This window comes from Oncorhynchus nerka, linkage group LG6, assembly GCF_034236695.1.
Source record: "Oncorhynchus nerka isolate Pitt River linkage group LG6, Oner_Uvic_2.0, whole genome shotgun sequence".
In the NCBI taxonomy this organism is placed as follows: Eukaryota; Metazoa; Chordata; class Actinopteri; order Salmoniformes; family Salmonidae; genus Oncorhynchus; species Oncorhynchus nerka.
The window spans coordinates 31,345,281-31,358,852 of NC_088401.1; the positions used below are offsets into that span (position 1 = coordinate 31,345,281).

General features: G+C 44.1%; 2 protein-coding genes across 2 annotated transcripts in view; both read left to right on the forward strand.

The window, feature by feature from the left end:
• The window catches only part of LOC115130334 (transmembrane protein 108-like), a 65,318-nt gene extending 60,840 nt beyond the window's left edge, over positions 1-4,478 (forward strand). Inside the window, 3 exon segments of the mRNA XM_029661372.2 lie at positions 3-287; positions 520-674; positions 2,435-4,478. Coding sequence (XP_029517232.2) covers positions 3-287; positions 520-674; positions 2,435-2,551 — 557 coding nt within the window. The 3' untranslated portion in view covers positions 2,552-4,478.
• A 3,455-nt stretch (positions 4,479-7,933) lies between these two features.
• Positions 7,934-12,764, forward strand: LOC115130335 (protein CDV3 homolog). The gene is made up of 5 exons (XM_029661374.2): positions 7,934-8,372; positions 9,882-9,958; positions 10,079-10,209; positions 10,373-10,535; positions 10,646-12,764. Exons 1-5 carry the CDS (start codon positions 8,166-8,168, stop codon positions 10,773-10,775), a joined length of 708 nt encoding a protein of 235 aa, XP_029517234.1. The 5' UTR covers positions 7,934-8,165; the 3' UTR covers positions 10,776-12,764.
• Positions 12,765-13,572: the final 808 nt, after the last annotated feature.

The window sequence follows — 13,572 nt, forward strand, 5'->3', positions numbered from 1 at the left end:
ACAAAGCCCACTTGGCAATGCCACTTTTCATAACGGCAGTGTGGAGGGCAGCCCTAGCAAGAACCCCTCCTCCCAGTGGAACAGCTCGTCCCCTACGGAGCCGCCCTCCACGGCCAGTGGGAACTTTCTGAACCGCCTGGTCCCCGCCACCACCAGGGACCCCTGGGGTCCAGGCAACGGCTCTGGCCCCGCTATGGACTCGCCGCTGTCCCGCGCCACCATCTGCCTGAGCAAGATGGACATCATGTGGATCGTGTTGGCTATCAGTGTGCCTGTGACCTCATGCTGTGAGTATCAAATAGCAACCTGAGGAAGGCTCTGGTGACAAGAGGTTAGAGAAATTGTGTTTGTGTCAGTGGGAGGCTAACCAACACTTTTTGGCGGCTGAGACCACTTTCATACTGACCACCGTATCCACTGAAACACTGTGATACATAATGAAAGACCCTGGATTGATGTATTAGAGGTTATATCATTTTAGAGGATGTACTGACTTTGCCCCCCCCCCTCCCCCTCCAGCTGTCCTGCTGACTGTGTGCTGTATGAGGAGGAAGAAGAAGTCTTCAAGCCAGGAGAACAACCTGAGCTACTGGAACAATGCCATCACCATGGACTACTTCAACAGGCACGCGGTGGAGCTGCCTCGGGAGATCACGTCCCTAGACAACGCTGAGGTACACCTATTCCTGATGTCACTGACAACCTTGTTATAAAGCCCAAAGAGGAATTCCTGTAGGAAATGAGAAATGTTTCACTTCAGTGGAAGGGCCTGTATGTAAGTTACAGCCCCCAATCTGGCACCAAATTGCTCTACAGGGGATGTATTATATAGAGTGAAAGGGCCGATATGTACGGTTGTGGTGAAGCCTGGACTCAGCATGGTATAATGGACATTTGGTCAAATTGACATAATCTGTGTGATGGCATAGACTGGAGTTTAGAAATAAGCTATTTTCTGAATATACAGCCTATGTTTGTACAGGCATTACAAATGTGGGCTCCTCCAATCCTCCAAGTTAGGCTCCTCAACTAGATGTTCTTCAGAATTCACTAATGATACAAAACATGTAAATAAGTGAGCAGTGTTGTTGCCAAGTAGCTAGAGTACTTTAGCAGATGTGAGGTCAACATGTTGGTTACAGTGGACTATATATGTGGACTATAGTGCCCTCTGCTGTAAAACTACAGCCACAACTTAAACGACTCATTTTGGGGTCATTTTAAACCGTTAGATTATCTTTTGTATAGTTCAGGGATGGGCAACTGGGTGGGTGGTGCTTAGGGCCCACAAAACACTGTATGTGTGGGTATAGATGTGGGTAGCAGACCCGCAAGCCACTGCAGCCCCTCTTGATGATTACACATTTTTTTCTGGCCCCCATCAAAGTTGCTTATCCCTGGTGTCGTCTATCGCATTTCAATTCACTCTACGGACATATTTTTGTTGCTATGAAATCAGCACGTCTCATCGGCTCTCCACATAATTTCTCATCTGCATACTGACCACACCTCTATTTTTGATTTGTCCTCTCTATTTGCTCACTCCATCGCTCACTCTCCGCCAATGCCTCCTCCCGTGGTGCAGGAGGGGAATGCCGAGGTTGGAACATGTTTAGGGTGTTTGTGGTGACACACAGGTGTTGTCTTGCGTCCCTATTTTATTCCTCCCACTGTAGCGCTGCCTCCTCCCTCCCTCCCTCCATCTTTGTCTTTCCTTATAATTCCCCTAAAGTGCCTCTAGCTTTGCTGATGCTGTTACAATAGAGATGAACCGTGAATTGATTTATCTATATAGCTGTTACGGTCAATATCTATTTTTGCCAAATAGCCTTTTTCCAGTGCAACCTAGTGTATCTTCCATACAATAGTTCAAGTACTATATACAGTGACGTGTTAATGTTAGGGTTAGGGGTATTGCCAGCTAGAATGTACCTCTTCCCGTCCCCTCTCTTTCTGTAAGGCTCGTTCTTCTGAATCACTGTTTTTTTCTGCTTTTTCTCCCCCACCCCCTGTTGTCTTTTTAGCTGAGTCACTGCCACGATTTCTCTCTCTCCCTCTCCCTCTACTAACTCTCCTCTGTCTCTCTCCCACTCCTCCCTCTTCCACTCTTCCCTCCCTCTGCTGTGTTGCTGTGTTCTGCTGAGTCTCCCCTTCCCTTCTTTACTTATTTTCTCTGTTGTGTAGCCTGTTCAACTCCCCTCCCTCTTTCCCTCTATTTTTGTCTCTCTGTGTTCTTTCTGCTAGCTTAATCAGTCAGCCATCTTTTGTCCTCACCTTTCTACTACATACGATTCAGACCCCAAGCACGGAAAATTGTTTGTGTCTCCTAAGTCGCAAAACACTCTGTCCTGAATCTCACTAGCCTTTGTGTGTTGTGTGTTTCGTATGTGCGTGCGTGCATGTGTGCATGCATGACTGTGTGCGTATGTTTCAGGAGCAGGAGACGTGCCTACCTCCTAATGGAGACTACAGCGACAGCGGGGTGGTGCTGGTTAACCCTTTCTGCCAGGAGACCCTGTTCATCAACAGAGAGAAGGCCTGTGACATCTAGAGCGGACAGATGCTGGTCTGGTGGCCATGTCCTGATACCACCGGTACAAGACTGTCAAAAATAAAAGTCTGACTTTCAAAATAAATGTCCCCCGCCCTTTTCTCCCTGTCGTTGTCATTTTTATACATGTGGTTAACTTCAGAGACACCCACTTTATACTGTATATTATGAATACATAAACGAGACGAAGAGAAGAGCTAAAAACAGACACTATTTACTATGAGGGTTTGCCTGCATATTTTTCTGATGTACATTTTCTACAAAAGCTTAATTGTGATAATGGTTTTTATGTCTTTATAATCTACGGAGTACGTGTGATTTGCCTTTTGTTACAGTGGCTTGATGGTGAGAGCATTGTGGACGTGGCCACTTGAATTCTGCTTTAGAGAAAATATATTACGTAAGAACGTTATGTTTCATTTTCTTAAAAATCAAACCCAAAATACTTACTGAAAAGCCTGTTGAACTTGAATTCTGTACCTACGTACTTGAGGGGATATGGAGGTTTAGGGCAAGGTTTGTGAGGCCAGGTTGAAGTAGAGAGTGCCCAAAGGGTATAGGGTTGTATCTGAATAGACCAAATGGACTTTCCCCCTCGCGTGTCACCAGCCTCTCTGTTGAGGGACCACGTACATGTCTTAACTCCCTTTGTCAAGCTGTCTGTCTGTCTGTCTGTCAGTGTGTGTGTGTGTGTGTGTGTGTGCGTGCGTGCGTGTGCGTGCCTGTCTGTGTGTATCTCTGTCTGTTTGTCTGTATGGATTTGTGTTATGGAGTGGGTTCTGGTTTTGGCAGTCAATGATGTTTGTTTAACGTTAGCCCTCTCTAACCCTAAATATTTTGAGACCAAACATATCATAATCTCCCTCCATAAGTACAGTATTTGTCCATGAGAGTAAATTGTGTTTATTACTGTAATGTACAGATACTGAATGATATTTGATTTAATTTCTGGATGTAAAAAAAAAAATGCCGTAGAAATCATGACCAATGAAAATACTGAGATAATATTTTATCCTGAATATTTACTGTGAGCACATACAGTTGCAGAGTTTAATCAAACATACATATTTTGTTTCATTATCAAATCGATTTGTGTATCATGCTTTACTTTTGCTTTGTCACATGTTTGTAGTTGCTAAATGCTGCCTTTTGTTACTGCCTCTGCTTGTCACATTGTGAAATGCTTATCTGTTCAATCATACTACCCAGTGTTTGAAAATTTTGTTGAATTAGCGTTTTGTTGAATATGTTATCAATCTACTGGATGTGCACTGAGTATACCAAACATTAGGGACACCTACCTAATATTAAGGTGCACCCCTCCCCCCTTTGCCCTCAGAAGACACTCAATACGTCAGAACATGGACTCTACAAGGTGTCGAAAGCGTTCCACAGGGATGCTGGCCAATGTTGACTCCAATGCTTCCCACAGTTGTGTCAAGTTGGCTGGATGTCGTCTGGTTGGTGGACCATTCTTGATACACACAGGAAACTGTTGAGTGTGGAAAAACCAGCAGTGTTGCAGTTTTTGATACAAACTGGTACGCCTGGCCCCTACTACCAAACCCTATTCAAAGGCACTTACATTTCAATTGTCTCAAGGCTTAAAAATCATTATTTAACCTGTTTCCTCCCCTTCATTTACATTGATTGAAGTGGATTTAACAAGTGACATCAGTAAGGGATCATAGCTTTCACCTGGATACACCTGGCCAGTCTATGTTATGGAAAGAGCGGGAGTTCATAATGTTTTGTATACTCAGTGTTGCTGCAACGGGCACAAGGTGCCATACCAGAGAATGGGTATTTTGCTAAATGTAGAATGGAGAGGAGGGGCAGTATCTTGTGTCCAGCGTCATGTATTTTTTTGTATCGTAACATACACTGTCATTTTTACTGCTGAGCAATAAAAGAGAAAAGCTTTGAACATTCTCTGTGTCTTATTGACTATTCATCTATTTGACTTCTTCCACTCATCCATGAAGACTGTTTTAGTTGCATATTAACTGCATAGTAGCTGCATAGTACTCTTGAGAAATTGTGCCACTGCCAATTGGTATTTTATATGATCAACCTTCTACGCTACACAAGGCTATCTTAATTTTAATTGTACAATAACTAATAAATGAGAGAAGAATCATTACCACTTGCTGCAGACAGATGTACATTAAACCTCTGGGACAAAGCAATGTCAGTGCCTTGCTGACCCCAGCTAAACCATTGACTAGAATGTTCTCTGTTCATCTCTGCTGGATCTGGCTAGTGGCCATTCTATACATGGCCTCACTGTCATTGGATAAAGCCTACACTTTGCTAATGCTTAACTAGAGAGCTTCACTACTTGGGGTGCATTGACGACCTACCACTTTCTCCTATCACTAATAAATACGCTAATATTCAATGTCATTTGTTGTCATTGTTTGACTATTATGTAAGAGGTTTCAACTACCCTAGGATGGGACCATGTAGGCCCTTTACACAAAATATACTGGTGGGCCTGGATGTGTGTTGGGTCATTATCCTGCCCAATAGTCATAGTAGGCCTAATAGAGGAAATCTGCTCGATGGACAGCCCAGTCCCATGCTAAGCTCATAGTTTCACACGGTGGCATCACGCCTGTAGAAAGCACACAATATATAAAGTGAAGACTATCATTGAATGGAGAGCAGGAATAAGTACGTTTTCATCGAAGGTCGCATCCAGGCTCCCACAATACTTCTAATCTTGATGTGATTGGCCTGACTGAAATATGGCTTAAGCCTGATGAATTTGCTGTGTTAAATGAGGCCTCACCTCCTGGTTACACTAATGACCATATTCCCTGTGCATCTCGCAAAGGCGGAGGTGTTGCTAACATTTACGATAGCAAAGTTCAATTTACAAACAAAAAAATGACGCTTTCGTCTTTTGAGCTTCTAGTCATGAAATCTATGCAGCCTACTCAATCACTTTTTATAGCTACTGTTTACAGACCTCCTGGGCCATATACAGCATTCCTCATTGAGTTCCCTGAATTCCTATCAGACCTTGTAGTTATAGCAGATAATATTCTAATTTTTGGTGACTTTAATATTCACATGGAAAAGTCCACAGACCCACTCCAAAAGGCTTTCGGAGCCATCATCGACTCAGTGGATTTTGTCCAACATGTGTCTTGACCTACTCACTGTCACAGTCATACTCTGGGCCTAGTTTTGTCCCATGGAATAAATGTTGTGGATTTTAATGTTTTTCCTCATCATCCTGGACTATCGGACCACCATTTTATTAAGTTTGCAATTGCAACAAATAATCTGCTCAGGCCCCAACCAAGGAGCATCAAAAGTCGTGCTATAAATTCACAGACAAAACAAAGATTCCTTGATGCCCTTCCAGACTCCCTCTGCCTACCCAAGGACGTCAGAGGACAAAAATCAGTTAACCACCTGAGGAACTCAATTTAACCTTGCGCAATACCCTAGATGCAGTTGCAACCCTAAAAACTAAAAACATTTCTCATAAGAAACTAGCTCCCTGGTATACAGAAAATACCCGAGCTCTGAAGCAAGCTTCCAGAAAATTGGAACGGAAATGGCGCCACACCAAACTGGAAGTCTTCCGACTAGCTTGGAAAGACAGTACCGTGCAGTGTCAAAGAGCCCTTACTGCTGCTCGATTATCCTATTTTTCCAACTTAATTGAGGAAAATAAGAACAATCCGAAATGTATTTTTAATGCTGTCGCAAAGCTAACTAAAAAGCAGCATTCCCCAAGTGAGGATGGCTTTCACTTCAGCAGTAATAAATTCATGAACTTCTTTGAGGAAAAGATCATGATTATTAGAAAGCAAATTACGGACTCCTCTTTAAATCTGGTCTCAAGCTTCAAGTCTTTACTGAAGACTCATCTCTTCAGTGGGTCATATGATTGAGTGTAGTCTGGCCCAGGAGTGTGAAGGTGAACGGAAAGGCTCTGGAGCAACGAACCGCCCTTACTGTCTCTGCCTGGCCGGTTCCCCTCTTTCCACTGGGATTCTCTGCCTCTAACCCTATTACAGGGGCTGAGTCACTGGCTTACTGGTGCTCTTTCATGCCGTCCCTAGGAGTGGTGCGTCACTTGAGTGGGTTGAGTCACTGATGTGATCTTCCTGTCTGGGTTGGCGCCCCCCTTGGGTTGTGCCGTGGCAGAGATCTTTGTGGGCTATACTCGGCCTTGTCTCAGGATGGTAAGTTGGTGGTTGAAGATATCACTCTAGTGGTGTGCTTTGGCAAAGTGGGTGGGGTTATATCCTTCCTGTTTGGCCCTGTCCGGGGGTATCATCGGATGGGGCCACAGTGTCTCCTGACCCCTCCTGTCTCAGCCTCCAGTATTTATGCTGCAGTAGTTTATGTGTCTGGGGACTAGGGTCAGTTTGTTATATCTGGAGTATTTCTCCTGTCTTATCCGGTGTCCTGTGTGAATTTAAGTATGCTCTCTCTCTCTTTCTTTCTCTCTCTCTGAGGACCTGAGCCCTAGGACCATGTCTCAGGACTACCTGGCATGATGACTCCTTGCTGTCCCCAGTCCACCTGGCCGTGCTGCTGCTCCAGTTTCAACTGTTCTGCCTGCGGCTATGGAATCCTGACCTGTTCACCGGACGTGCTACCTGTCCCAGACCTGCTGTTTTCAACTCTCTAGAGACAGCAGGAGTGGTAGAGATACTCTTAATGATTGGCTATGAAAAGCCAACTGACATTTACTCCTGAGTTGCTGACTTGCTGCACCCTCGACAACTACTGTGATTATTATTATTTGACCATGCTGGTCATTTATGAACATTTGAACATCTTGGCCATGTTCTGTTATAATCTCCACCCGGCACAGCCAGAAGAGGACTGGCCACCCCTCATAGCCTGGTTCCTCTCTAGATTTCTTCCTAGGGTTTGGCCTTTCTAGGGAGTTTTTCCTAGCCAGTGTGCTTCAACACCTGCATTGCTTGCTGTTTGGGGTTTTAGGCTGGGTTTCTGTACAGCACTGTGAGATATCAGCTGATGTACGAAGGGCTATATAAAAAAAAAAAATTGAAATTTGATTCTACTGTAATGACTTGGAATGCCGGCTTTGAGAAAACAAGAAAACTCATTAATAAAATAAAGATTTGTTTAAGTGCTGCTCTCTGGTTCCATGATCAACTGGTCAATGATCAATACAATCAATTGATCTGTGAGGACCACACTACTAACAGTAGACCTCATGGTGTGGTATCAGATTACTACCAGGCTACTGTGATAGGGCTATAAAAAAACATGCAATTTCATTGGTTAAAGTGGTTTTTATTTGCAGTTAATTGGTTCTTCAGCATGTCCATTGTGTTTCTGTTCATGTTCATCCGGGGCATCCTGGAAAGTATGTATTGGCTGTACATCCGGTTTGCCTGTCAAATAGCAGTGAGCGAGCGCAGCCCCCAAAGATTGGTAATGTGGCACATTGAAAGACAGGCGGTCAGACAGTAGCTACATTTTCTTTTTTACGCTAGAAGGGAAATGGTTTGATTGCTCTGGTCGAATAACAATTTAATCCCTCCCCTTCAACTGAATTATAGAGACGTTGTGAAATTTACGATTGTCCTTGCATAGCGTTTGTTTCTGAAAGAAGATGGCGGATGTAGAGACTTGTGGTGCTGCTCCGGAGAAGAGCCTGGATGATTTCTTTGCCAAGAGGGATAAAAAGAAGAAGAAAGAAAAGGGAGGTAAGGGAAAAGAAGTTCCAGTTGGGCCCACACCAATTGTCTTGAAAAAGAACAAGAAGGAAAAGGAGAAGTCGGGCACGAAAAACGAAAATCAAGATGCGCAGCCGGAGAAGGTAATGTTAGCTAGCGCCGCGCTAGTACTAGTTAGCCAGCAAGCTACTTGCTACTACTAGCCAAGTGTATATGTTTGCTAGCTAGTTTGCCTGATCACGATGATGACTCATGCCATGACTGTTTGGTAATACACAATGGCTGGCTAGTTATTACACCGGCCTCACACATGATTTATGGAGAGAAATATGTACGTTTTAGTTAGCTAACTAGCCAATTGGTTAGTTACTTAAAAGAGCAATCAAATAATTGAGTTCGCTAATTTAGCTAGACTGCAAACTCACGATGTATTCCAGACGGTGAGCAGACATTTCTCGATGACTTTAGGCCGCGCCAGTGTCGGCTTTATCGATTGATCAACGATAGCTAACTAGCAAACAGTGTGGCTAGAATGTTTAACACAGGTGAAAACTGGCACACATTGGATTATGACTGGCGTAACATTAGTTAGCTAGCCAGCAACATGGCTCGTGAAGAATTTGAATATTATTGGAAAATATTGCCAGCGTTGTAGTAACATACGTCATGACGAATGCAAATATAACTAGCTTACTAACTAGCTAATTAATTTTGACATCTGTCAAATTGGAAGACGAGTAACGTTAACGTACGAGCTATTTGGCCTCATTCGCTAGATGCTTAGGCCTGCAATATTCGTCTGAGGGTTCAGGTGGTTGGGCCTGGAAAATGGGGACTGGACTACAGCTGTTAAACTTAGAACCTTTCTTTGTGCAGACAAAAGCACAAAGAGTAGAACCTACTGGCGATAACGTTACTAGTAGCTAGCATTTTATGCAGGTAACATGGTTCTGAGGTTGACACGTTCCAGGGATGTTGTAATAACGTTTTGAGTCTGCCAAATTAGGGCGTGGCCAGTATCTAGATCCAAGTTTATATTTTATTTGTACCCTTGACAAACGTTCCTTTTCATGGCCAAGTTTGCATGATCAATTGAGATTGATATGACACAAATGTATGAGTCCTTGGGGTGCGTTGGCAAATTCACTCTGGCCATCTACTCCAATTTCCGAGCACTCTTGTCTGTGTGCCAGAGCGCATAATAACTGATGAATTTAAGAACGCACAACACCCGTTGAATATGGCCAGTGTCCGCAAAAAAGCGTAATTCAATTGTTGCCAGCAGCACAGTTGGTCACCAACGCTCTGAATAATGTGAAAACGGCCTAACCAGCTCTGCAAGGGCTTGTAAAATAGTCTGAGGTGTTCTCATTTGTTTGGAAGTAGCTAGCCAACGTTAACCATTTGGCTTGGGTGCTTGACTGCCGTTGAGAGGTCTGAAACCTCTGCTCAAACCTACTCCTCAGCCAGAGTGTCCAGTGTACGCTCTGGAGCGAAACGTTGTGAATTTACAAACAATCTGACCATGCTCTGAATGTATGAACGCCCAGGGCGCACTCTGGCACTCAAGATTGAATTTACGAACACACCCTTCGATTGCTAAACCATCAGTCAGTGGGTTGTGTAACTGATGAGCGTTGCTCTGTCTGCAGGAGGATGAGGAGTGGAAGGAGTTTGAGGCGAAGGAGGTGGACTACAGCGGACTCAGGCTGCAGGCTCTCCAGATAAGGTAAGGCTGAATGGGGGGGGGGGGGTTGCATTCATTCAGTAGGCACTACCCTAATGACATGTTAAACGTTTGTACTAGTTGCACGTTTTTGTTGACTGTTTTCTCTGGTGGTTGTGGCAGTGATGAGAAAGAGGAAGAGGAGTATGAGGAGGAGGTCGGTGAAGATGGCGAGATCATCCTGGTCAGTGGAGACAAAATGTCTGGACCTTGGAACAAGTCTGGTGCCCCGCCACCTGCCGCTGCCTCTGTTGGTGGGTATATCTCACTCCGCACTGTGTATTAATTCCACACCCTTAATTTGTAGTATTGAAGTGTTACTCCCATACAGACACTGTAGTTTTGACAATTAATGTGGACTACTAATGAGCCTTGCCCCTGTTTTCACTGACTGGTTCTCTTCTCTCGTCTCTACAGAGGTGGAAGAGGTGCCTGAGTCAAAGCCTTCTGGGGTGTACCGCCCCCCAGGGGCCCGACTGACCACTACCAAGCGTGGCCCCAACCAGGGGCCCCCTGAGATCTTCAGCGACACACAGTTCCCCTCACTCGGGGCCGGCTCCAAGCATGTTGAGACACGCAGGTCAGTGCACCTCTAAATATCACTCATCTTACACGCATGCATAGGTGGGCACACATAGTGTAGAACTGTCTTTGTTTGTTGAATTAATATATCCAATGCTCGGGTTTCAGAGACAGGGAGATGGAGAAGACCTTTGAGGTGGTGAAGCACAAGAACCGTGGCCGAGAGGAAGGCGGCAGTGGGGCCTCCCTGCAGCAGTTGGAGCTCGGTAACCAGTACGCCATCTTGGGGGACAAGTAGCACACCCCAACCCCCCCTCCCCTCCCCCGCCCATCCAGCGTGGTCTTGCCCAGCCGCCAGAGGGAGCTGAACTACAGCTGTGTGTACCTAACTACAGCGCAGTCCTGACAACGAATGCTGGCGCTGCTGCCACCACCACACTGGACCTTCTCTCCCTCACACCACCGTACAATACATACATTATACATACAAACACACTCTCATACACCTCACAGTGAACCATATAAACTGACACACTTTACATCTACATGCATTATATACAGTACATACACAAAGCACCTGGTTGGCAAAACTGAAGGACTACATCCAAAAGTGCTGTGGCAAGTGATTAACTGAAACAAAAAAATATAAAATCTATATGATACACCCATATGAATGACACTGCAGCATCAACAACAGCAAACGACAACGTACGGTTGTCTTTTGTGGATTGTTTTCAGAGCAGCAGTTGTGTGGTACAACTTCTCTCTGGACTTCAACTTGCTTTGATTATAAAGCCACAGAGGATCGAAGAAGACGAAAAAAATAGTGCGAGAAGAATTTACGAACTGTTGCGACTAGATCTATTTTTTTGCGAGATCGTTATAACCCAAACTGTACATGGTTGGTTGGTGTGTTTGAGTTATGGTTTGGGCACGTGAGGGGAGACTACCTCAGTCACAGCTGTGGTGACCATGTTGAGCGGGCTTTGGCTCTTGGTGGTGAGTGGGGCAAACACCAGGCCTGCAGACGAGAAGACCACCAGGCTCTTTCACTTAGAAACTTGAAGATTTTGTTTTCCTCAAGAATGGGACTCCTGCAAAGATCTGTGGACACAGGAGAGAAGTTATGGTCCTCATTTAGAATGACTATTTAAAAGTGGCCTTACTGTAAAGAGCGAGAGAGGGAAACTGCTTCGTTCTCTAGAGAGTAACTTGCTCGTTGTCTCATGGTATGTTGCCAGTCTCCTGGATCTCGCAACTTAAAGATAAACCAACCTCCTTTCCTCTTCAAGAATGTAGTGCTGAGTTGTAGTTTGTCAGAATATTATACTGACTAACTGTCCTTCATATCCACTGTTTGACTTGCGCCCCATCTCTTTTAAAATTTGATTGTTAACATTGGCAAACCGTTATTAAAGCTCCTCCTTTCTAATCTGAAGTCATTCCTTTGGTAGATGTTTTGACTTTTTACAGGATTCTGAGGATTCGGCCCTTGTTGTTTTACTTTTGAGGGCTTTGTTTCCACCAGTGTTCGTGAACTTACGTCATTGTGTAGAGGTGGGATATGAAAAATAGACTGACATATTGTTACAGGTGCAAAGATACTAGCTACAGCGTCCCAAAAATGACCCTTCTGTACCCAATGCCTGTAATTAACCACAGTAAGTATGGCCTGTCATACTGCTGTCCATTTTTGAGTACATATGTTTGCTTTCGCCTATATTCATTGAATTGCTTCAGTGCAAGACATTCAAGTTTACCCTATTCTGCAGAATGGAACTCAACCCCCTTTCTCCATCCTCCCCATAGTTAGTTGCCCTCAAAGCTCCTTCTCCAAATATGAGGTGTATTGTTTCTGTACTTATTGAAATCTTTAGAGCAGATCGATGACATGTATCCCTGGTCCTGGAGAGCTTCAGTCAGTGCCTGCTATCTTTCCGCTTGGGCTCCAAACCACCTGACCACTCTCCTCTCATGAACCGATGCGGTAAAATAGAAAGGTCAGGTGGTTTAGATTAGAATAACCATGTTTGCATTTCCTTAGGTTGAACAGAGGGTTAGAACTAAGAATTGCTGGAGTTGTGTTCAGATATTTCTGTTGAAGTCATTTGAAATGTAATGGAACTTAACATTTGCAAATGGATGGCCAGAGTTGTGGAGGGCACTGTAGCACACAAAGCATCCTGTGGACCCCTGCCTAAACGTTGTGGGTGGAAGTAGCGAACATTTCTACTGAGAACTGTTATCGAAGACTAGTTTAACACAAAATAAACAGTGATCTTTGTGATGGGTGTCTCTGTCTGAGTTCTTAACTTAAAAGTGACCGTTTATTTCACGGGTAGGCTAGATGTTCACATAAGGCCACACTGAGAAACTATTCTGCATTAGAATTAGCAACACGTAAGTATTACATTTCAGTAGGCACAATAATGCACTGATAAATGATCTTTCAGAGCACCATCGGGTTGAGCCTTAAATGTAATTGCAGTTTAAAAGCTGATAAAAGTGCACACTACTTTAGATACAGTTGTATCTAAAGTGGTGTTTTGAGATCTTTAACTATCTTAAGTAATTTAATGTTTTTGAGGGTTCACCTCACCAGCTGTGATTTGTTACCTGAATCGGTATGTTACTTAACGTCGCAGGTTAAGGTTGGAAAGCTGTGCTCTATCTAGCCACAACTGTACTGAGCCAAAGACTGCGACAGGTGTAAAGGATAAGTAAATCTGGCTGTGTCAAAGTTTACATCAGATGCAAATGCTTATTGGGCGCGTTCGAGTGGTAAACAGAAAGTCAAGGAGTGAGGTTGGGGGAGACAGAGACGCACCAGTGGATGCTGGTGGGAGGAGCTACTGTAATGTCTGAAATGGAGCAGGAGCGATTGTAATGTCTGGAATCAAATCAAATCAAATTTTATTTGTCACATACACATGGTTAGCAGATGTTAATGCGAGTGTAGCGAAATGCTTGTGCTTCTAGTTCCGACAATGCAGTGATAACCAACAAGTAATCTAACTAACAATTCCAAAACTACTGTCTTATACACAGTGTAAGGGGATAAGGAATATGTACATAAGGATATATGAATGAGTGAT

Excerpts from the sequence above, each read along its gene's own strand:
- LOC115130335 (XM_029661374.2), top strand. The coding sequence starts at position 8,166 with ATGGCGGATGTAGAGACTTGTGGTGCTGCTCCGGAGAAGAGCCTGGAT. Across the intron at positions 10,210-10,372 it reads ACCTGCCGCTGCCTCTGTTG|AGGTGGAAGAGGTGCCTGAG; the intron begins GTGGGTATATCT and ends TCGTCTCTACAG. Across the intron at positions 10,536-10,645 it reads AAGCATGTTGAGACACGCAG|AGACAGGGAGATGGAGAAGA; the intron begins GTCAGTGCACCT and ends CTCGGGTTTCAG.